Source organism: Falco rusticolus, chromosome 4, assembly GCF_015220075.1.
Source record: "Falco rusticolus isolate bFalRus1 chromosome 4, bFalRus1.pri, whole genome shotgun sequence".
Taxonomy (NCBI): Eukaryota; Metazoa; Chordata; class Aves; order Falconiformes; family Falconidae; genus Falco; species Falco rusticolus.
Window position 1 is genome coordinate 43864199 of NC_051190.1, and position 22164 is coordinate 43886362.

Sequence of the window (22164 nt, forward strand, 5' to 3'; positions counted from 1 at the left end):
AAAAACATGCGTTAGTGTAAAGAAATGAAAAAAAGAGACAAAGCAAGGGGTGGCAAGTTGTAGGTTAGAACTGGTGTAGCCAGTTGGTTGCCTGGAGCGTGGCATGCCCATACCACGTATTAGAGTGACGCTGTTGCAGCCGCTAACTTGCACGTGGTTGCTGATAGAGAACAGCATGCCTGGCAGCAGGGGAGTAGGTTGTGCAAACTAGGTGTGGGGTTGGCTTAGGTGTACCTGTGAGAAGCTGTAGGAGAGAATGCTGGATGAGGGGGCTGAAGGCCAGATACAGATCTTTCTGGCTGTGTAACAGCTGGGCCCTGCTTGCTAGACACAGGTTGGGAATGCTGAACTGTAGGGTGGTTTTTGTAGCAATGAAGAAAAACTGAGGTTCTTTTAAGTTTAGAAGTTTGATGCCAAATTAGAACAAAGATGTTCCAACAAGGAATGGAAACAAAGTCCAATAGTGCATCTGCCTCTGTGACATCCAAAAACCGAACAAAACCAGAAACTGGATAAAAGATGATAAGACGAGGCAATGCTGCAGTAGGCCGTGGAGAGCTGTGGTTTCTTTTGCATCCTTCATCTCCAGTTTCTTTCCACATGTGACAGAGATGCCCTCTGCCACTTTCACCTTGGGCAAAGGTTGTATTTGCTAATGTAACAATAGAATTCCCCAGAAGGATCTGACAGTGTTTCCTGTTTCAACAGTAAAAAACTGTCCTTAGCACAAAAAGTGACCGGATCTTCATCCTCTGAGCTTTCTCCCATCAAGAAAGGAGCAGTCACTTACTGGATTTGGTGCGGACGGAAGGAAGGGTAAGAAAGAAACTTTGTCAATCCATGACGTGAAGTATTTTATATTAAGAAATTTGGCAAATGGTTCTGTGTGACTCCAAACAGGATGAGATACATTTTCCAAAATTGGCTCTCCTGTACTCTCAGCTTTGGGTTTAGTCACTGAGAAGTCAATTCCGTAGCCTTTACAGCAACATCCTGCCAATGCTGCAGAGACTTGGCTATTGTGGGCTTCAACAGCAATTCTTTTGCATCTTCAAAGGACAGGAGGCTGAATAACGTGCGTACTTCATGGTGAGAAACTTGTGAGCAGGCAAATATGTTTGACAATAAAAATAGAGCAATCTGAGCAACAGTGTAACTATTCACCTAGGCAGTTGCGACCTGTTGTGAGGATCAGGCAGTGCTGAATGGTGGATGAAGCAGAAAGTGAGAATTCTGACTCTCAGCTCGGCCTTCTGGCTTGCTGCGTAGCTTTGGCTCACTGAATTTCAGCTCTGTTGTTCTTAAAATTACTTAGAATTACTACCGATGTATCTTCTTAGTGAGTCAACTGCTCTAAAAGCTCCTTTTGGGCACAAAGCTTTGTGTTCCTTGAATATTCCAGGGCTGATTAATTAGCATGGAACTTTACTTTTGTAACCCACCCACGTGTTTGGTTCCAGTGCATATTTCATGAGAGAAAGATGTATTTCGTTCTCAAGACGCACAGCTTTCAGCAAGCGCGGTGTCTCGGTGATGGGGAAGCCAAGCTGTGTTCTCTCTCATGTGCAGTTGCATCAGTACAAGGATGACTGCAATCCAAGGGTAGCATGCAAACACCCATGCATTCAGCGTCCCCACGCTGCTGCAGACAGCAGGCCCTGCAGATAAGACTTTGAAGAACTGTGTTCTTGGTGCCTAAGCAACTTTGTCTCTTACCTTTTGTTAACTTGAGCAGGGGAAAGCTCAATGAAAATTATGATAAAGCTGGCAGCTTCAGCCCTTTCAGAAGGTAGGGAGTAACGTCGAGCTGGTCTACAAAGTCATCTTCCGTACTCATTTGTGCAAAGGTGGTTCCTCCTCTAGGGATGTTGCTGCCAGGGGTGGGCTTCCAAGGGCTTCAATTCCTAGCAGCATCGATCTGGAGGAGCTGGAATCTGCTTAGGATGTTGGTATGCTTAGGCTGGTTTCGTGTGGAGGCATTTGTAAGGCAGAGCAGTATGACTGTGTTTCCAGTCTCACAGAAAAGGAAGCTTGGGACACTGCTCCCAAAAGTTGTTTGGGTTTCTTTGTTTTTTCCCTCAACTTTTGTGGGCTAGAGTAGACCAGTGCACACGGAATGCAAAAACTAGTGCAAGGTTTGGGCCCCAACATTTTTTTTTTTTTTTTTTTGGTGACAATATATGTCAAAGTTCTTTTCCAGGACTTGAAGCCATGCTAGATGTGCCATGTAAAAGCAGCATAATCTGAAACATCTTTGGGCATGGTAACATGTCCATAGCCCTAAGCTATTTTAACCTTTATATTTTTGTATATTTATAAGAATGAGCAAAGAATAAGGGCCTGTGTTTATTATTTTCTTTTTAAATGGTGAATGCCATTGTTTGGAGGGCACTGACCCTACAGACAGACTTTATGCACCTTTTATGAGGAGGCATTAGACATACAGCTTTAAATTGCTGTTTCTCTGGCTTTTTGGTACCCTTTCAGTCCATCCTGTGATTCTTGGCAGCTGTGAAGTGACTAGAGCAAAGAGGAATCCATGGAATGGCTCTTTTTTGGGGATTTCAAAAGGAATGGGGCTTTTGATGGGGCCCGTAAACTTACTGCATTATCTTGCGATGTACTGCTTTCATACTGTATAGTATATAGCACTTTTACTGGGTATTACCTCAGCTGAAATGCCATAGATGACAAAAACAGAAGTGTGTTTTCATGAAAACACCACAGTGGGGTTCCAGCTCTGAAATCACAATAAAAATTTTGTCACACTAATTTTCTAAATAGTTTCAAGACTAAAAGATCCCTGCCTTCCACATGCACTGAGGATTCTTTAGACAGAAATAGTAACCTGGCTGATACTCTTTGTACAATTTTGTCCTGTGAGGAATATTATTCAGCAAGTGCACACTGTTCAGGTATGTAATTATAGATAATCTTCTGCATCAAAGATTAAAAAAATATTGAAAGTTAGAAAACAGAGTATTATTTCAGAGTTCCGTACCCATTTTCCTTTCCTTCCCTGGCAGTTGATACTTCAGGGATTTATTTAAGGAATGGATCAAAACAGAAAAAAAGTCTTTGTGGCGTCAGATAGGTAGATACCCTCTGTTTCAAGTCTCTATTTATTTTCTTCAGAGGATTCAGAACTGAACCCCAGTAGTTTGCAAGTGTTACAGTTCATAGCAGATACTTACCACTGCTTAGTTACACGTTATTTTAACTAAACCATGAAACATCTGTGGAGGGGAGAAAGAATGTTGTTGAAGAAAGGAGTCCTATTTAATATATCAAACCAGTGACTTAGTGGTTTCTTGAATCAGACATTAGAGAAGAATCTGCAGTGCAGCTATTAGGAGAGAGAAGAGGAGAAAAAAAAGAGTAAGCAGGTGCTGGCTTAGTTTCTCAGCACCCACATTGCTGCTGTTGGTTTATCTGATTGCAAAACTAGTGTACTGTAGCACGATGAATATGTAGCAGTGAACTTATGGGAAAGATGCTGGAAAGATTGCACCCTGATATTCTTAATCAGTAATTAGAAACTAAAAATAGTATTTGATGGAAAGATAATAAATCTGTAGCCTTTAATCCTCTGGTGCCAATCTGTAAGGTGATATCATTATTATATGAAAGGCAGTAAGAACATAAGTGTGTAAGCAAAAGTAGGTTGCTATTACAGTCCCATTACAAATTCCACATGGCCCAAGCTGTCTAGATGCTGTTTGGCTCTGTGTGTTTTGTGCAAAGTCTATAGTCATAAAGCAGGTTAATTTGCAAGCAGAGAACACATAGTTTTGTTGTTTATTTCCATTCCTTAACTGCCCTGACTTCCTGAAGTGTTGTGAAATGAGTTAGGTGCTGAGTCTCTGCTGTACTTGTGCGTCCTAAGCAGTCGTCTGTTCTTGAGAAAATGGCAGCACGAGCAAAAATGTGGGGGATGTGTTCCCACAATGGCAGTTCTGATGCACCAAAGGCTGAACCGATAGTGAACATGCTGTGCAGACACACATCTTTTCCAGCTGTAATGGTGACAGAGAAATCGCCGCCACTTAAGCAGGGCCTTTCATCTTAAATAGTTTGCAAATGCAAAGATGTAGTTATTGTTACATGGGTACCATCACAGCTAATACTGCTCAAACTCCGGTGATTCAGTCGAATCGGGCCATCGGCTTCTCCCTGTCCCACTGGGAAACCTCAAAGAACGTCAGAGGGAACCATACCAAAATAGATGTGATTTCATAGACCAGTCCTCCTCCCGTTCACGACTGTGTAATATCCCTGTGACAACTGCAGCTATTCTTTAAACGGAGAAGTAACACAAAGTATTTTAAATAGTGCAACCTCTCTTCATGCAATTTGGTGCCTAGAAAAAGGAGCCCATGCCAAGTGCCCTGCTGGCCACCACTGGCCTGCCTGCTGGCCTACCAAGCAAGACACCTAATACAGAATCTCTTGTAAGGTGAAGATGGTGGAGGAGAGCATTGAAAGAATGCTTATTTACCAAGTATTTTTGGACTAAAAAAGCTTTAATGCAGCAGTTTGTAACTCAGTATCTTGCAGAAATGGGTGGAAGCGAGCGCCAGGTAACTGCTATCATGGCTTAGCACCGCTACAGCACAGAGGTGATTAAAAAAGGAGGCAAAGGCAGCGAACGCTGAATCCCACCGGGAAAAAGACAACCAGAAACTAGAAGTGGCTCTGATCTGGGCCATGGCGGCGGTGCGCAGGAGGTGCCCCCCCCCCCCCCCCCCCCCCCCCCCGCGCCCCCTTTCCGATGCTCTGAGGCCCAGGCGGTGTAGGGGAGGAGGGGCAGGCCCGCGGGGACAAGGCCGCTCTCCCGCCGCGTTCAGGCCCGCCGCCCGCGCCCGGGCTCCTCGGTGTGCCTCGCTCCAGGCGAGGCTGGGCCAGCCCCGCGGAGGCCGACAGCGCTGCCCCCCTCGGCGGGCTGAGCCCCCGGGGCCGTCCCCGGCAGGTGGATGCCGCTGCTCCTCCCCCGTCCCGTCCCGTCCCCTGCCCGGCTCCGCGCCGCCTCTTGCCGCCGCCCCGCTCCGCTCCGCTCCCAGCTGACGGGGGCAGCCCCTTGTTTACTGGCCAGGGAGGCCGCCGCCAGCCCGGCCTGCGCTGGAAGGGGCCGCCGCCGCCGGGGCTGCCGCCGAGGAGCAGGGAGGAGCCGGGCGCTATAAAGGGGGCCGCGGCCGCCCGCCGGGTGTCTCACCGACAATGCGAAGCCGGGCCCGGCCCCCGCTCCCGCCCCGCGGCCTCTGATTCGCCCCCGCCGGGACTCGCCGAGCCGCGGCGGCTGCAGCGACGCGGGCATGGGACCGAGAGCGGCGGCGGCGGCACTGGCCGTGGCCGTGGTGCTGGCGGCCTGGTGCGGCCGGAGCCGCGGGGAGAGTGAGTGCGGGCCGGGGGCGCGGCCTGGGCGGCCGATGGGGCCCGGGCGGGCGGCGGGGCCGCGGCCGCCGCCGGAGGGGGTGAGGCGGGCGGCGCGGGGCGGTGCGGCCCCGCTTACCCTTTGTACCTGTTCGGGGCGAGGCGGCGGCGTCGGCCGCGGAGCGGGGCCGGCGGCTGTGGCGGGGCCTGCGGGGCCCACAGCCCTCCCGCGGGGGGCGGCGCGGGTGACCTTCACCCCGCGGCTGAGCCCCACGGTGGCGGTGGGGCGGCGGGCGCCGGGCGGGAGGGCTGTCGCTCGTCCCCGGTTTCTCGCTCGTCGGGGCTTGAGGCCAGCGGGGCCGCGGGGTGGGGGGGTGGTGTGCCAGGCTGGGGCCTCACCCGGCACCGGAGGGGCTCAGGTGTGAGGAGGGGCGCGGCCCCCGATCCCACTCCGCTGTCGGGAGGTGTCGGTGTGGTGGGGCTGGGGGGTGTCCTTCCTTCCCCGCCCGGCCTCCAGCTGCCTCGGACCCGCGGGGGAGGGGGGGGGGGGCTGGAGCCCCGAGGTGGGCAGCGGGGTCCCCGGGGGCGCCGGGTAGGGGTGTAATGATGCACCGCAGGCCGCAAGTGCGCTAAATCCACGGAGTTTGATGTACGGGAGGTCACAAACTTGCTAAATCCGCGGCAAGTTTCAGCCTTATGAGCTCTTTTGATGGGTCACGTTAAATAAACTTGCATAGGAAAGTCTTCTAGTTAGAGGTCTTAATTCTGGGTGATTTTTACAGATGTTCTTTAATGAAAGGCACGTGTTTGTTTAAAGAGAGCTGACTAGATAAATAAATTCTCTCTCCTGCAGACGACCCCACAGCCTACCTTTTAGCTTTCCCATTGGAAGAGCTGATAGCAAGAGAATCAGTGCAAGCGCGGACAGTGTGATGAGGGGCGGTTTTGAGATGTGTGTGATACTCGGGGAATAAAGCAGGATGTATCCTTAAGACAGCCTCCTTTTCCCAGCAATCAGACAAGTTCTATACTGCAAAAATAGCCTAGTTTCTTCCTCAGTCATGTTCTTATGCTGGAAGCCTTAAAAGAGACCAGTGGTATGGTTTTAACTTGGGAGGGTAGGTTCCAGCTGGCAAGCGTGTACAAACCTGCCTGTTACAACAGAGAAATGGAAAAGGTAGTTGACATAAAACACTAGTAATAAATACATATACAACTTTAGTCCAGCAGTTCCTAATTTTAAAACATTATTATTATTATTACTACTACTACTACCGTGAATCTTCTCATTTATTTATTTGTATCATACTTGCTTTTTGGGCTGCAAGTGTATTTGTGATCTTAACTCCCTAATCTTTGTTGTATTACTACAAAAATCTGCTCTCCAATTCATGGATGGAGAGACAGGAATGATGCACAAGACCAAGTAAAATCTGGGGTGGAATGTTCTTATGTCATTCATGTAGCGCAAATACTTTCTATTTTGCAGACAATTTAGATTATAAGGCCCCTAATTAAAAAGGTTTTCAGCTGCTATGATGTTTGACTCCATTTTCTGAGAATGATTAGATCACACAGCGCTACAGTGTGGGGGGAAAACAACACGCTAAATGTGAAGGCCTGCATCAGCATGGCTGGAAGGGTAGATGCACGTACAATAGTATAAGCAAACAAGTTGTTCCCTGAGCAACGGAACTAATGAAGTCTGCTTTCTTGGAGATTTGTGTCCTGCGTTCTCTGCAGACGTGCCCCGTGATCACACTGCTCTCCAGCGACAATAGACCCCCCCACCTCTGAGCCCAACCTTGCACAGTTTTTCTTGTACCCTATGTCTTTCTCTTCCCCTTACTACTTTTAGGCAATGTCAAGTAAGAAAGCATCATGTAGTATGTCTATGGGTGGTTCAGCAGGCGAACTGGGGGATGGTTTGAGTTCACACTTAAAGCATCCTTTGGATGGAGATGCTGAGTTTTTCCTCCTTAATCCATCCCGTTTTCCTAAGTCTTTCAGGATCATGATGTGCGAGAACTCTCTTCCTCTTTTACATGTGAATGAAGTTAGTTGGTGAGTTCAGAAGTTACTGAGAGGAGTAGAAGCAAGGGTTAAGGAAAGGAGACCTGACCTGCACATAAACTGATGATACATATATCTTGTTTTATGAAGAAAACCCAGTTTGTGTGTTGTGTTTTTTTTATCACTGTGTAAACATACTGCAACTGCTTGAAATAAATCTCACACATGACTCATGCACGTCAATTCATTAGCTGTGGTATTTAGGGTGGGATTTACCTCATCTAGTTTTAGGCAGCTACCAACTCAGCAGCTAGCTTTGGGCTCCTTTTGTGATTAGTAGAAAATTATAGTCAATAGTCACTGGAATTTAGAGGATGCTTCCTCCCCTTCTAAACTCTTCACCTAAATTTGGGCTCCACACGTCTACTCCTTTGCCTGCTGCTGATGGTGGGAGCTAGAAATGTAGCTCAGATCTCTTTACCTACATCAGCAGGTGGGACAGATTTCACTTTGTCTTTCTGTAGTAATAGCCTTTGAAAATAATTTGTTTCTTTATTATTTCTAGCTCATAGCAGGTTTTTATTTAAAAGTATTTAAAATAGTGCAACCTCTCATATGTGCTCAGAAACTCATTAAGAAGCTGGTCCCTTGTTCCACCTCAAGCCTGTGTTAATTTTTGACGTTGAGAGACTCGGTCTAGAGTGAAATTTTGCTCCCAAGAGTATCAAGTAGAAAGAGTAGGTGCAGCAGGCCAGGGCTGTCTCAAAACCAGGCAACAACTGTGTCTGTCAGCTGTCCCAGCATGCCCTCTTGCTATTTTAAAGAGTGGTTGTACACTAACTGTCTCTGAATAGTCTGTAGAACCCGTAAGCTTTCTGGAGGTCAGTTGTGGGGTGACTGTCTTGTGGACTATAAATTACGTTGATATTGGCAACGTGTAAAACCTGTTCTCTCTCCCTTTCAAGTAAAGGGATCTGAAGGTCTGTCGGCATTGATCTCTGCCTGTTACCCTGCGCGATCTCCTGCAGTCCTGGGATGCAGTCGCTTCGCTGCCTTTTATCTTTGCATGGGAAGCACAGCAGCATGAGTTGTGTTTTCTGTTTATGTTTTAAATTGAATGCAGAGATCATAATGATATAGCAAACCAGGCTTTCTAGGCCAGACTGTGAGGCTATCCATGCTTTTGGCATTAAGGAAAGCGACCTCCGTGAGAGGTTTGCCCTGGTTCGGCAGCGCTGTCTTCTGTAACGGAAGAGAACAGGCAGAGATGTTGTCGGAGGGGGCCGGAGGTGTATACATGGGCTTCTTTCTGAGTCCATATCTCAGTTTGCTTCATTGCTCAGATCTCAATGGCTGAGGTGGAAAACTGAAGTTTAAAAATTAATATTTCACAATTAAATTATTTTATATCTGTGAAACTATTGCTACAGTAGGCTAGAAGCTGTCTTACAGTCCTTTCTACTAACCGGTCGCTTAACAGGGTGTTTTCCTCTCCCAGCAGTTATCCCAAATCCTTTTCCCAGTTTCCTAATACTGCTTCTAGAAGTCAGCCTTACATAGAATTGCAAGGCTTTTGACTTGACCAAAGTGAGTGTCATTTTTCTTAAAGAATTAGTTTCTTCAAGTAGGCAGCAAAGGCTATAAAAATGCAGAATTAACTAATAGTTACCTGAAATGGTTTGTGATCTTTCTGTGCAGTGCTACATTGTTCTGGTCTTGATTGATAAAGGGCCAGAGCTCTGAAGCAGTGAATCATGAAGGTTTGGTATCCACATGGTTTACTATAAACAAGCCTTAAGTTCCAGCTATTCCCCTGGTTGGACTTTTATCTTGAACACTAACCTCTGACATCAGATCCAGTTTCTTCATTCAGTACTTTAAGGTTACCAAACTAGTTTGTTCAAGAGGCTTTGGCATCTTGGGATTTTTCTGTTTGTTTGTTTTTAAAATGCATGCTTTACAACATTTTCTTGGGGGTCTGATGAAACATATCTATAATTATATTTTTATTGGTTTTTTTTTAAGCTGCTTTGAATAGCTTGGTAACTAGGGATGGAGGAGTGTTTCCTCTCTGGCAGTGTAGTGCTGTGCTGCTGGACATGGAGCCTGTTTCTGCTGAAATTTAGGAATTTATGTTTAGTAGAGATTTTGCCAGCAGTTTGAACAGGAATAGCTTTGGGCCTACTACTGGAGAATCAATTTGAGATTTTTATTTCCCTGAAAGCTGATTTATGTGTTTTTTGAAACCAGGTTGTCTGTAGCATAATTGACTGCTCAACTTTGTTCTCCTTCTGGGATCAAACCTGCCTAGCTTTCATACTGAATTGTTGATTAATTCCCCTGTCCCTGCAGAAGAAATACTATCAAGGGAAGCTATGGAAAAACACTTACTATTTTGCTTAAAACTGCTTCTTGTTGTCTTGGTAACAATAAATTTATGGGGTGACTTAAGCAGCTACTGCGTGAGCAGAAGGTACAAACTGCTGAACAGAATTCAAAAGCGTGAAAAGATTGAGAACCCTCATACAAAAAAACATATTTTGTTTCAGGTATTCTTAACTCATTATTCTCACTGATCATTGTGGTGGTAAAAAAAAAAAAAGGAGCTCAGATACTGGGGCAGTATTTATCACTGAAAAACTAAACTTAAGTAGAACATGAAGAACAGTTCTTAGGTGTGATTTTTTTTCTAAATGTGGGAAAAATCTGTATAAACCCTTTTAGTCTTTGTAGAGTTACCATTGTATTAGCTTTTTATTCAACTGTTTATTTCAGAACCAAACCTCTAATTTGTTTTAAATTCCTCCTACGTTTCTATACCAGGCTAATGTCACTGTTTGATACTGCCTTCGTTAAAAGGACTTGTGCAGAAGCCCCCGGTGTTGGAACCCCTTAAGCACAGCAGACAGCGTGACAGGTTTATTACGTTGCTGTTGCTCAGCTTTGAAAGAAGCAGAGTTTGAGTAACTCAGGTCACATCCTGGTTTGCCAGGATGTGTGGAATCTCCTGTCTGGTCTGTGCCGGCAGCACTAATTACAAATAATGCATTCTGTATCAGAGTTTGGAACAGGTGAAAAATACAGGAATAGTTCTAAAGTGCAAACAACTGGTGGATTGTGGATGTGCACTTCCAGCTCTGCTGGATTTAGATGATTATTTAACTCCTCAAAATGCTTTTCTGCTTACTCCCAAGCTTTGCCTATCTCTTTTTAGATTCAGCTTCAGCTACCTTTCTTCTTCAAGTCACCTGGTCAAAATGTTTGGCTATCTTAGCCTTTGGTCACGGATCTCCGGTGAGGGATGTGTTTCAGGGTGGGGAGAGCTGAAGGCGAGGGAGGTTTGTACCTTGCGTGGGTGTTTCAGTCACTGCATTTTTTGAGGAGATAGGAAGATCTTTGAGGGGCTTGCTGGCTGTTTTGGGCCAGGAGCAGCACTTAGTAGTGATCTCCAGAAGCCTGTAGCGGTACGGGTCAGATTCACAAGCAGTGTAATTTGACTTCTTTTGAGTCTGTAGGAAAGTGGTGAGCGCTGCGACCTCTGGGAGCGCAGATGATCAGCCTGGTGCTAGGTAGAAGCAGAGAACACTCTCTGTGAAGCCTTGCTGGATGCGTACCTTTCCTCAGCCAAGCAGGACCATGATCTTCCTTGGTGCATGGCACCCTACCCTCTGGTGCGTGGCATGGGGCTGATGCAGCAGCTGACCACCCGGGATAGCTCCTTCAGACCCCATTCCCTGGCTGCGTTACCAGGTGATAGGAAGTTTTTTGTAGCCTGAAGTGCAGCCACAGCACTTGCGGGACTTCCTGACTACCAAACTGCAGTTCTTTTCATCCGTGCTCAAGTTTTTGCTCTCTTCTCTTTCTATGGAGCTGAACAGGGATAGCCATGTGGATTAAGGGCTTGTCTGGGGGCCAGCTTGTGGCTTGTTTCTAGTGACTTAATTCTGGTCAAAATGATGTAAGACTGATGTAATTATGCTTAGTGTGTATATATATGTATATATATGTTGTGGCCTTGAGCCACAATAAAAGCCTAGAGCTTTTACTCTTAGTCTGTAGAGCTGAGTTGTATTTTTTGACCTTTCCTTTTCCTTGAGGTCAGCTGTATACATTCACGTTACTCAAGGTAGTACTTCATACTGTGATACAGCAGCTGGTTGTAGGTACCACTTCGGCATGCTGTATTTTGCCTGTGTGCTCAGCAACCAGTATATAAGAACCAAGATGCTGGATTTTGAATTTACTGGATAGTTTTAGCTGCACTGGTGACTTGTGCATTGAATGTCAGCGTCCGACTTTTATTTGTCCTTCTGTTGTTTCTCCTTTCATGAAGAAACCACTGGCCTACCCTGTCATACACTTGCTTCCTTGGAAATACCTCTTAATTTTTTTAAATAAGTAATTTAGAATACTTCAACTAGATCTGTGGCTCTCCCAGTGCTTTTAGCCCATGGTTGGGATGTGCAGCGAGACAGCTTTCTGGCTTGCTTCCAGTTTGGCTGCAGTTTTTCATGGGGCAAAGAGGTTGCTGCTAGCTGCACATCAGATTTCCTTTCCCACTTTGAAAAAGTACATCCTTGATCTTTGAGGCACTGTGCACATTAGCTTTTTTCTTCCAGAAAGCAATTTATGAAATGGCTTGGATATAGTGCCAAAAAATCCCATTGGGCAATAACATTGTTTCAAATCCTATATTAGTGTTGCCAGATTTGGGGTTTTTTTACTGCACTGGAACAATTTTTTGAATAATCATTAAGACATTTGCATAGAATTTATTTTTAACCCACACAGCAGTGGTCTGTGTAAAACCATGAGGAGTCAGACAATTGTAACTATTAAACATCTGTCTCTACATCAGTTTTTTGAGGCCTGATCACTGCTGGGTGATTTCTTGCAGCTGCGATGCGGTAATTTTAGTCAGTGAGCTTTACATGCAGTGACAAAAAGAGTAAAGTTCCTGTGCTTTTAATCCGGGGGGGGTGGGGGGGGGTGGCTATCTCAGCCTTAGACAAAAGAGGGGAAGTGGGTGCAGTCTTAAAAAAAAAAAAAAGGTTTGTCTGTGTATTTCTATGAAGTTTGATTTTTAAAAGGGTTATGGCTGGGACTTCCATTGTGCTTTACAGGCATAGGGTTCAGAATTTCCTTCTTGATTTCTTACCTGTGCTTAGACTTAAAAAAACCCCAGTATTTCCCTAGTCAAACTTTTTCCTTCCGGTCTTTTCCTTTTGTGGGTGCCTGGATTCGTGTTATTCTGTTTACCTTCTAATTTATGTGACTTTTCCTTTTGCCAATTCTTTGGGTTACTGGTTCTGCTAAATAAACTGTCCAGATAGTCAAGGCAGGGAGATTTGCAACCTTGAGAAAATAATAACAAAAAAGTCCAAACACCTAATCTGAAAAGAATGCTTAGGGCAAAAATTACTGGTGTAGTAAATAACTCCTGTCAGCAAAGTCTGGGCAAGAGTGTAGGCTGTACTCTTGCATGTGTGTATTTCCAGGTTTTTCTGCTCTCTTCTGAAGCGTTACCATTTCCTAGCCATCATTCTCTTCCTATCTTTCCCACCCTGTAACCATTCTAAATTACTCCCTCTAATCCACTGGCATTAATTGCACAATCTGAGATGAGGTAGGTGTGTCGCTGGCAACTATCTAAAGAAAACAGATTCAGTTGCATAGAGGTCTCTTACTTTTGTAAATGCCAAATGACGTCTCAGGACTGGTGTTACAGCTGCAGTCGTGACAGAGGTAATACAGGGAAGATCAAGATGGCAGAAAAAAAATGATGCAATAGTTTTATTTTGTAATAATATACCAGGGCACATTCCCCACAGTATATTTCTTAACACTGGGAGCATGCTTTACTGAGAAGGCCCTAGCCACATGCTCTGAGTGCAGCTATATATTACCGTACGGTTGGACAAAACTGTGTATTTAGAAAATGAAAACAATTACCTTTTCTTGAATAAATTAGGTTGTTCTTTGCCTTCCAGTTTGCAGAAGCATGGACATTCGCAACAATCTGACCCGGTTGAACATGCTTGAGAACTGCACTGTGATCGAGGGCCACTTGCAAATATTGCTGATGTTTAAAACCAAGCCTGAAGATTTCCGTGAGCTCAGCTTTCCTAAACTGACAATGATTACAGACTACTTGCTGCTTTTTCGTGTGTATGGCCTGGAGAGTTTAAAGGGACTTTTCCCCAACCTCACTGTGATTCGGGGAACTCATCTGTTTTTTAACTATGCGCTCGTCATTTTTGAGATGGTTCACTTGAAAGAGATTGGCCTCTATAACCTGATGAACATCACTCGAGGCGCTGTGCGGATTGAGAAGAACAACGAATTATGTTACTTGTCCACGATCGACTGGTCAAGGATTTTGGATTCTGTGGAAGATAATTACATTGTGGCCAACAAGGATGACAAAGAAGAGTGTGGAGATGTGTGTCCGGGAACTGTGAAAGGGAAGAGCAACTGTCCGCCTACTGTGATAAATGGCATTTTCATTGAACGCTGCTGGACCCACGATCGCTGTCAGAGAGGTGAGTCTGCCGGGTGATGTATGTCGACTACGGTTTTGCTGTCAATTTTTAACCTGTCGTATCTGTTGGAGGGCTAATAGCTACCTATTAATTGCTACCTTTAAGCACAGGTTCCTGAAAGCAAGGCTCAAAATTGACGCTGGACAGGTGAGAGAACCTTTGGGATGGAGCTGTAGTAGCAGTTCTTTTACCTATGTGAATAATGTATCTAAAAATGTTGTGTTTGGTTTCTCTGGAAAGTTTGGGACTGCCTAGAGCTCACAGGATCAACAGATCTTGAGTGTAACTGCTATCTTGTATAATAGTTTGATGGTTTAGTGTCTCTGTTGGGGCTTGGGTGGAGGATTAGAAGTCCAGGTTGACTGAAGAGCCACAGCAGGTGGGAACAGAATGGCAGGGAAAAGTCTTTATGGAATAAACCTGCCACTAGAAAGGTGCAATTACATTTTTACTGAAACCTTCCTGCCATAAAAAGGTGTAAGGAACATGATGATAAGTGAGCAATGTTTGCACAGAATAAGAAGCTGGAAGCTGAGTCAGACCTGAAGGGAAAAGGGAAAGGAGGAGTGAGGACCTGGATGGGGGTTACCCGTAGCAGGAGCCCTGGGAAGGGTGAAATAACTGGGCTTTGAGCCTGGGGTTTTAATTCAGGGCAGAAGGTATGTTCAGAAAGCTAGCCACTGTTGCAACCCCTGAACTCCAGTTCTTAAACTGTATTTAGGGTTGCTTTTGCTTTCATACAGATTTGTTTTTTCCAGACTTGGAACTGACCTTAAGTTTAGTTTTAATTATATATTTACTGTGATTTATGTTAAATCTGACCTGACGGGGAGCAAAGTGAATTGAGGTAAAACTGACAGATTTAGAGTTGACTGTCTTTCTGGAGGTAGTGCATCCCAATGAAGCAGTGTGTCCTAAGATGAAATTAGGAAACTTGTGGGCTGGAGAGAATTTCTTGCCAAGCTCTAAAGGGCAACTCTGAGTGCTAAGTGCCAAATTTGAGAAGGAATTCCTCCCAGTATGCATAAACTAATGAAATTAATGTGGTTTCCCCTCTGCTACTCCTCACCTCAAAATCATCTAGCTTCCTTTTAAAGAAAGTGGTTATTTTTTGTCACCAGAATAACAGGGTATGAGCAGGAAGATGCAAGCATGTATGTGTGTGCCTTTTTTTAAAGTGAAAAATAAGGTTATAAAGCATTTTAATGTATGAACTCTTTCAGTACACAGTTGTTATCAGTGCTGAAACCTGGTTTCTTATGCATTCATGTTTTATGTTTTCTGCTGTTTCATAAGGTTAAAGATGTAAGTGAAACTATTTCAGTAGCTAGACTACTCATAATGTCCCTCACTCCTGTGAATTTTCTGGGGCTGTGCTGCAGCAGGTTGGAATGTGTGGTTTCCTTCCTTTATATAACTGCCTGTTCCCATGAAACCTGTAGGAATGTAGTCTTTTACCATTGGGGCAGAAATCGCAGCTCCTGAGCCTCTCGTACAGGTTCAGCTAAATTTGTTAGAGGATACCCATACAGCATCACACACCATCTGAGCTTAGTTCCTGAAGGAGCCAAGCTAGTAAGTCCATTTGATTTGCATTTGAAATTGAAATTTGAATTTGACAATGGTTTTGAAAGTAATTATATACAGATGCTCCCATCTGGCTTTCTGTGTTCCTTGCGGAAGATTTAGAGAAGCAATACTCCTACATATTCTGGCTGTAACTGGTATGTGTTTTCAAAACCACTTAACAAGCCGCACTTATCTTGTTTTGAATGCTAAGTTTTCTACTTTTATTTATTGGGAGCTGGTGTTTTCAGCAAGCTGGTATCTATTATATTGTGACACCAGCCTGTGTGCTTCTAAAGTTATTTTAACAGCTTGAGTAGTCTTTTAGACTTTTTAGGCTTTTTTGAGTAGCCTTTAGACTTTCAGCACACACTCTAGTAACTATGGTAGAGGTTAAGTGACATTTATTTAGTGAACCTATTGGTGGAATTGCTGCCTTCTCTGTTCTCGTGCCAGCCGTAACATATCCTTAGCATGTGTAATGGTTTTGTCGGGATTATTAAGGGCTTGTGTGAATTGTACTTTGGCTTTCCTTAGCCTGAAGAGCCTCGTAGCAATTCCCAGTATTGAGGGCATTAATGTCATGAAACGTTTCCCTCTGCATTTTTACAGGTTATCTGGGAATCTTCAGTGGCTCACGCTGTGCCGAAGTCTCCCATTTCTCTGGTTTTAAGTGTATTCTCTTTTAGTTTTGCTCCTTGTTTTTTAACCAGTGCTGGAATGAAACGTAGCCATTTCAGTATAATTTTCTTGGGGAAAGTTTGCATTTGTGTGTTGTTTCAACAGAGGTTATTTGTACCTCTAGCCTGTTTTATAAAACTTGGTGTAGAATCTCCTATTTGCTACTTTTTTGTTGTGCGGGAAGTTGTCGCTGCCTAAATGGGTAGCACTGCTGCCCTGGGGCTGCTGGCCAGGATATTTTGTTTGCTGTTTTGTCTACCAGAAAAAAAATCCTTAAAGAATATGTAGATATTTTGTTTTGATGTTACAGTGTGTGTCAGTTGACAAAGACAAGTCCCAAGCTGGCAAGCTTTTCCAGCCTGTTAAGTTTGAGTCTTGCTGAAGAAGATTAGGAGATGGGCAAGAGAGCAGGTGTGGGAAGGCTGAAAGATGTCGCAGAAGGGTCTTGTGTGAGTGAGAAGGGCGAGATGGCTGGAGTTGGAGTGGGGTCCTGGGTGTCCCCCATCTCTTCCACACCGGTCTCAGACCTTCCCCTGCCTGCTGTATTGTGGTGGCTTCCTTCACGTTATCCCTGCCCCATCTCATATTGACGATGCATCTTGGCTATTTCTCTATTTTAATCAGCACAGATATTCCACTTAACTCCAAAACTAGCTTTCAGTTATAGCATATAATTACCTCTGAGGCACATATCCAAGTCTCTGAATCATGCTTGCAGCTATAACTTCAGCCCAGAAATTTTTTTAGTTTGTGATAACATGTTCAAGACAACAAAGTGAAGGATCTTCTTACAGATGTTAGAGCTAAGGTTGTGGATGAAAACAGCTGGAGGAACTGAAATGATTTGTGGGCAGCTGCATGCTTTGAAAAAACAGTTGCAATACTGAGGAATCTGGGTCTGACTGCAAAGATGTGTAAGTGGGTATGCCATAGATTGAGATTGGTCAGGATGTGTGTCCTGAAAGTTTTCTTTTTTTTTCTAAATTACATGTGTTGGTGTGAAAAGCAAGTTGGTTCAATTAAGGCCAACTCATATTTTAGGTAGGAAGAGAGGGAAGTATGTAGTTGGTTTGGAATTTGGGTCTAGCCTTATGCTGTTTATGGCAGCCAAGTGCTGTTCCTGTTCTGAAGGTTTTGTACCTTTCCAGCCCACATTTTTATAAGGTTTTTTTTTTACATACATACTTACTTTTATTGCCATAAAAATGCAGTTCTGGGTTCGGTGCAGCATGTTCATGCAGAGAGTGTCTTTGCTGAAGAATGCAGACAACAAAAATGCTGGAAATGCCACGTCCTAGACCTCAGTCTAGATTTGCCAAACATGATTTTCATATTTTGCATTTTTTTTCCACATGTTGATGTTGGGGTTTTTTTATGTAATAAAAATGCTATATGTCTGTCACTTCACTTGCGGAAGGAACAATTCCCTCTGAAACAGGATTTCCTGCCAATTCTCTGTGCAGTCAGATTTCTCTGTCCATACATAATTTGAAGCAGTCTGATGTTTCTGGCAGTATAATTATAAGGGCAGGTTCAGCCTTTTTCTTGCATATTAGGTCATCTGGAGGTGGAGTAAGGTAATAGGAAGGAAAAATGGAATGGCCAAATAAAAAAGACCAGGAAAATGATCTGCAATATCAGTCCCTTGGTGAATATCAAAGGGCCACGCATTCCTGGAATATAAAGATGGATATCTGAAATACAGGCTTTGTTCCGTAGAGGATATGATGAAATTCAAGTTCTCCTATTCATCCTGAATAAAACCTTTGTGGGAGTCTGTTGTCTTCTTGACCTTGGGACTTCACACTACCAGGAAATTTGAGTTATGAAGAGTGTGGGCCATTTCAGGTTTGTCGATAGACTCTTTCTTTGATCTGTTGCTTTATGTGATAAAAACAGAAGCCATGTCTCTCACTTGGTGCAATCTAGAATTTGTTGCAAAATACTAACCTCATGGAAAGAAAGCAGAAAGTACATGAAACCATTTGGGCCAGTTAAAGAGGACGGTAAGACAGAGCTGATAGAAGGGATGATGGTCTGAAGTAAGTGACGTGCAAAGGAGCCGCTAAAGGAAGGTACTGTATGAAAATAATAATGTTTGTCCAGATTTTGTTATGACGTTGGGGAAGCAGGTCTGGAGACTAGTGATACAATGGAATCTCTCTTTAATTTTGCTGTGATTTATCCAGGGAAAATTCTGGGACGGGTAGGGGATAGGTAAGGAACTGAAGAGTGGCTTTAGTAGCTTGCTTTGTTTCCTAGGACAAGCAACACAACAAAGCAAATTAGAAAAACGTTGCTCAGCCTGAAATACCTTTCAACTGCTGTGAAATAGCACTGGTGCCAGGAGAAAATCTGCAGCTATGAGCATCTTCAAGGCAGGTTTGAATAACAAAGTTCAGAGGTGTATGTGGGAAACATTTTGTGATGTTTACTTAGGTAGAAATATTACTTAGCAACAGCTTCCTGTAATTTTTATGTGCTTGGAATTTCTGTGACCATAAGCTTAGTTTTACTACCTTCATATGGGAAAGGGGTCTTGAAGCACAGAACAGACTTAGCCAACCTCAAGGGCAAGATATTTTTAAAGCTTCAAACACAAAAGAAATTTTTCCAGTTGCTACCACATGAAGTGGAAGAGCTCCTTTTATTTGGAGATCTTATCAGAGCTGCCTTTCCCCAGCTCTAGCTCTGACAAATGCCAGATGGAAGTTGACACCCGATAATCTCACTGGGGCGTCTGTTCTGAACCTTGCCAAGCGACAGCTTTATTGAGTGCGTGTAGTGCTTGTGGTTGGGGCTATTGTGATGCTTGCAAATGGCTAGACATCCTAAACTAATTCACGTCAGCTTATTAAGAGGACTTAAGAGATTTATGGTGCTTGATGGTGTGATACAGCCCAGAATTGGGGGAAGAGGGGTGGAAGCAATCGCTCCATACAAATGGCTATTTAAGAGTATGCTACTTAAACACACCAAACAAAACTTGGGGCTGTGAAGAAGTATCTATTAGGCTTTTCTCCACCAACCTGGGGTGATGCAAGACTGTGGGATTTCAGTATGTACCAGTTTCAGCTTGCTGAGAAATCCCCATGCGTGCAGCTCCTGCGGTCTCACCACATGTACGTGTCTTCGGCTTCTTCACCACTGCACCTTGACGCAAATGCAGGGGACTGAGGATTTGCTTCCCCCACCCCAATTCCTGACCAGCACTTTAGACAGAAGCCACTGTCAGATCTGTTCTGTCATTAGAGCATGTGCACAAGAATGAATTCCTAGCTCATCCAACAGTTAATAAGCAGTAAATACAGAGAATCCTCCCCCAAAGTTAAGATATCTTAATTTCTGTACAGAGGGCTTGTCAAGGCAAAGCTTTTTGGTTAGTTAGAAAGGAGAATGAGGTATTTTGCTGCTGATACAGTGAAAATTGGAAAAGTTTCCATCTCGTTTGGTCTGAGTTGCCATTTTAATTCTTTCATCCTTAGCCCCTTCCCCAAAACACTTGTTATTTAAGTCAGTCTCTGGGCCACTGAGGAGGCTGAGAGGAGTTTAATGCTTCACATGCAGGAGTTCAGCGCTGACATTACTGGAAGATGTTTTAAGATCTCTCATCTTCAGTGGTGACGTTGACTGCTCGTGATTTTCAGGGTTTGCCTGGTAGTTGAGGGTACTTCAGATAGAATACTTACTTTTCCCACTTCAAGAACAGTTCCAAGCGACCTTATTTGCTTAAACAAGGGAACCTGCACTGCCCCTGGTTTGATAAAATGTACAAGAATGACAACACTTATCAGACACTTTTGTTGGAAATTGCTCTTGTCTGGGCATGGATGTAGAAGCGGGAAGTCACAAAATGTAAAATAATAATAACACTGAGCAAGAGTTAACCTGCGTTAGTAATGCACGAATGGGAGAGCTGCAAGTGGCTCAGCCTGGTGTGATGGTCTTGCTCAGTTTGTTTCATTCAGAGAAAATCCTGCTGCATGTTGGGGTTGCTTTGTTACTGTAAGTGAAGATAAAGATTTGGCCAGCTCATAGATTCTGTATGTTTTCCTCCCTTCAACACCCCCTTAAAGAAGGCATAGCAATGATTCTGTATTTAAAATCTTAAAAATTTTACTTGATTGTAAAAGTATTCTAAATCAAACGCAATTCTGATGCCCCTTCCCAGATTTCAGCAGAGCAAATTAAATTTCAGTTGTGTATGATGGTATAGCATTCTTTCATTTTATGATGAAGGAACTGGAAATCTTTGTTGTAGAAGGCTTTGAAGGGATTGTGAACCCCTGAGTCCATACAAAGAAGTGTATTCAGTGTGTGAGAAGACCAACCGAAATATGTCACTTGGCAAAGCTCTCTGAAACATCTTTCTCTATCAGGAATTGGGTTTGACAGAGATTGCCTCTGTCAGTAAATTTTGTGTTTAAAAAAACCCCGACCACCACAAAACAAAACACAAAAAAGTTCAAAAAAACCCAGGTGTGACCAGCACAAAGATAGTTTCTGACTGGAAGGTTGAGGATTTCGGGACCTTTTGATTAATTACAGAGCTGGTGAATAACCAACCATGTCCTGGAGGAAGCACCACTAACCATTCTCTCAGTTTGTAACAATAGCTGCTTAAAAGTTCAATGATTGTACTTCCCAATTATATCCTATAATTGTCCACAAGTTCCTTTTGGAGGGATGTGAATGAACTTGCTGGGATGTTTATGCTTCTTCATTAGGGCTGTTGGTTAGGTGAAAAAAACCTGGCGTGCTGGGCAGGGGGAGGTGGTGGGGGTACTGGCTGGACTGCCTGGCAGCAGGCTGAGCTGTACATGCCTGTAGTTATTTCAGTTGCTGCTTTGATCCAAGGTTCGTGGCTGGCATTGCATAAGTGTGCAAACCAGCACGTGGCGGCTTGGTCACTGAAATACTGTAGATTACAACTGTGTGCGTTCATCGTCTTTATCTAGATTTTTTTAGATGAGGGTACCGGGGGGCACTGGGCTGGCTGGGCTGGCGTTGTTTGAGAGTCGTCAGCGTTGCTTTTATTTTGGCTCGTGACATTTAAAACAAACAGAGTATTAACTTTGGCTCTTGGTAGTGCTTAAATGTTGGCTAAGTGAGTATAGGGTTTTCAGATGAAGAGTCTGGCTTCCTTGTGAATGTGTATTTAAATGAACTGGAAAAAACAGGGCAGGATGCTCAGCACCTGTTCATGTCCAAAAAGTTTTCCAATGTGGAATTTCCTTCTCCCTTCTTCAAAACAGGGTCAGAATTGCTGTCAAGAAGGACGAAGGCAGAGCAAGAGGATGCTCTGTACTAACAAGGAGCTTCTAGCTTAGTACCCTCAGTGTGAATTCCTTAATTTGAGAATGCACTTTCTGATTTACCTGACCAGAGGCTGCCTCCTGGGCACCTTGAGAGGTTGGAGGCTCTGAGGAAGATGATGTTTTAAAGGAAATCCGACAAAAGAGTTGGAAAGAAAGTCCAGTTAGAACAGCATTCAGCAGAATGCTGGGATTAATTTCCTTCTACATATTTTTAAAGAACTTCGGGTATATGGTGTTTCACTGGCATCACTTCGGTGCACTCCAGAAAAATAAATGTGATTTTAATCTTGTGTATCAGGGTAGAGGTGCCCTTTTTCAAGAATGTCAAGAAATACTGCTCTGTTGTAATGTAAATGGGGCAGTTTCAGCTTTTGAAGACATCAGCTCCCACACTGCAGTCACTGAAGCACTGGCAGGTGTCGAACAGTTAAGCTGTTAAGTATTATGAGCCTTGTTCATATGCAAGCATAATGAGGGGGACAGGTATTTAGCAAGGTTGGTGCAATAAAGACTGTAAAATTTGCAAGGTCTTCTTAGTTGGGGAAGGGGGATTTCATTAATCTGTTCATAGAACTGCTCCAGTCTTCTGTTTCCTGTGCAATCTGAAGGCTTCTGGAGATGTACAGATCTCATTGCTGGTCACTTGGGACTCCTGCAGAACTGCTGCTGCTGCT

The 22164-nt window shown here is 44.1% G+C and overlaps 1 protein-coding gene across 2 annotated transcripts in view; it reads left to right on the top strand.

The window, feature by feature from the left end:
• Positions 1-697: 697 nt before the first annotated feature.
• INSR (insulin receptor) overlaps positions 698-22164 on the top strand; it is a 60813-nt gene continuing 39346 nt past the window's right edge. Inside the window, exons 1-2 of one of the 2 annotated variants that reach the window (XM_037386743.1) lie at positions 698-816; positions 13374-13925. In XM_037386743.1, coding sequence (XP_037242640.1) covers positions 13385-13925 — 541 coding nt within the window. In that variant the 5' untranslated portion in view covers positions 698-816; positions 13374-13384. Of the gene's footprint in view, positions 817-5089; positions 5392-13373; positions 13926-22164 lie in introns of those variants that run through there. The other variant, XM_037386742.1, reaches the window with a different exon arrangement.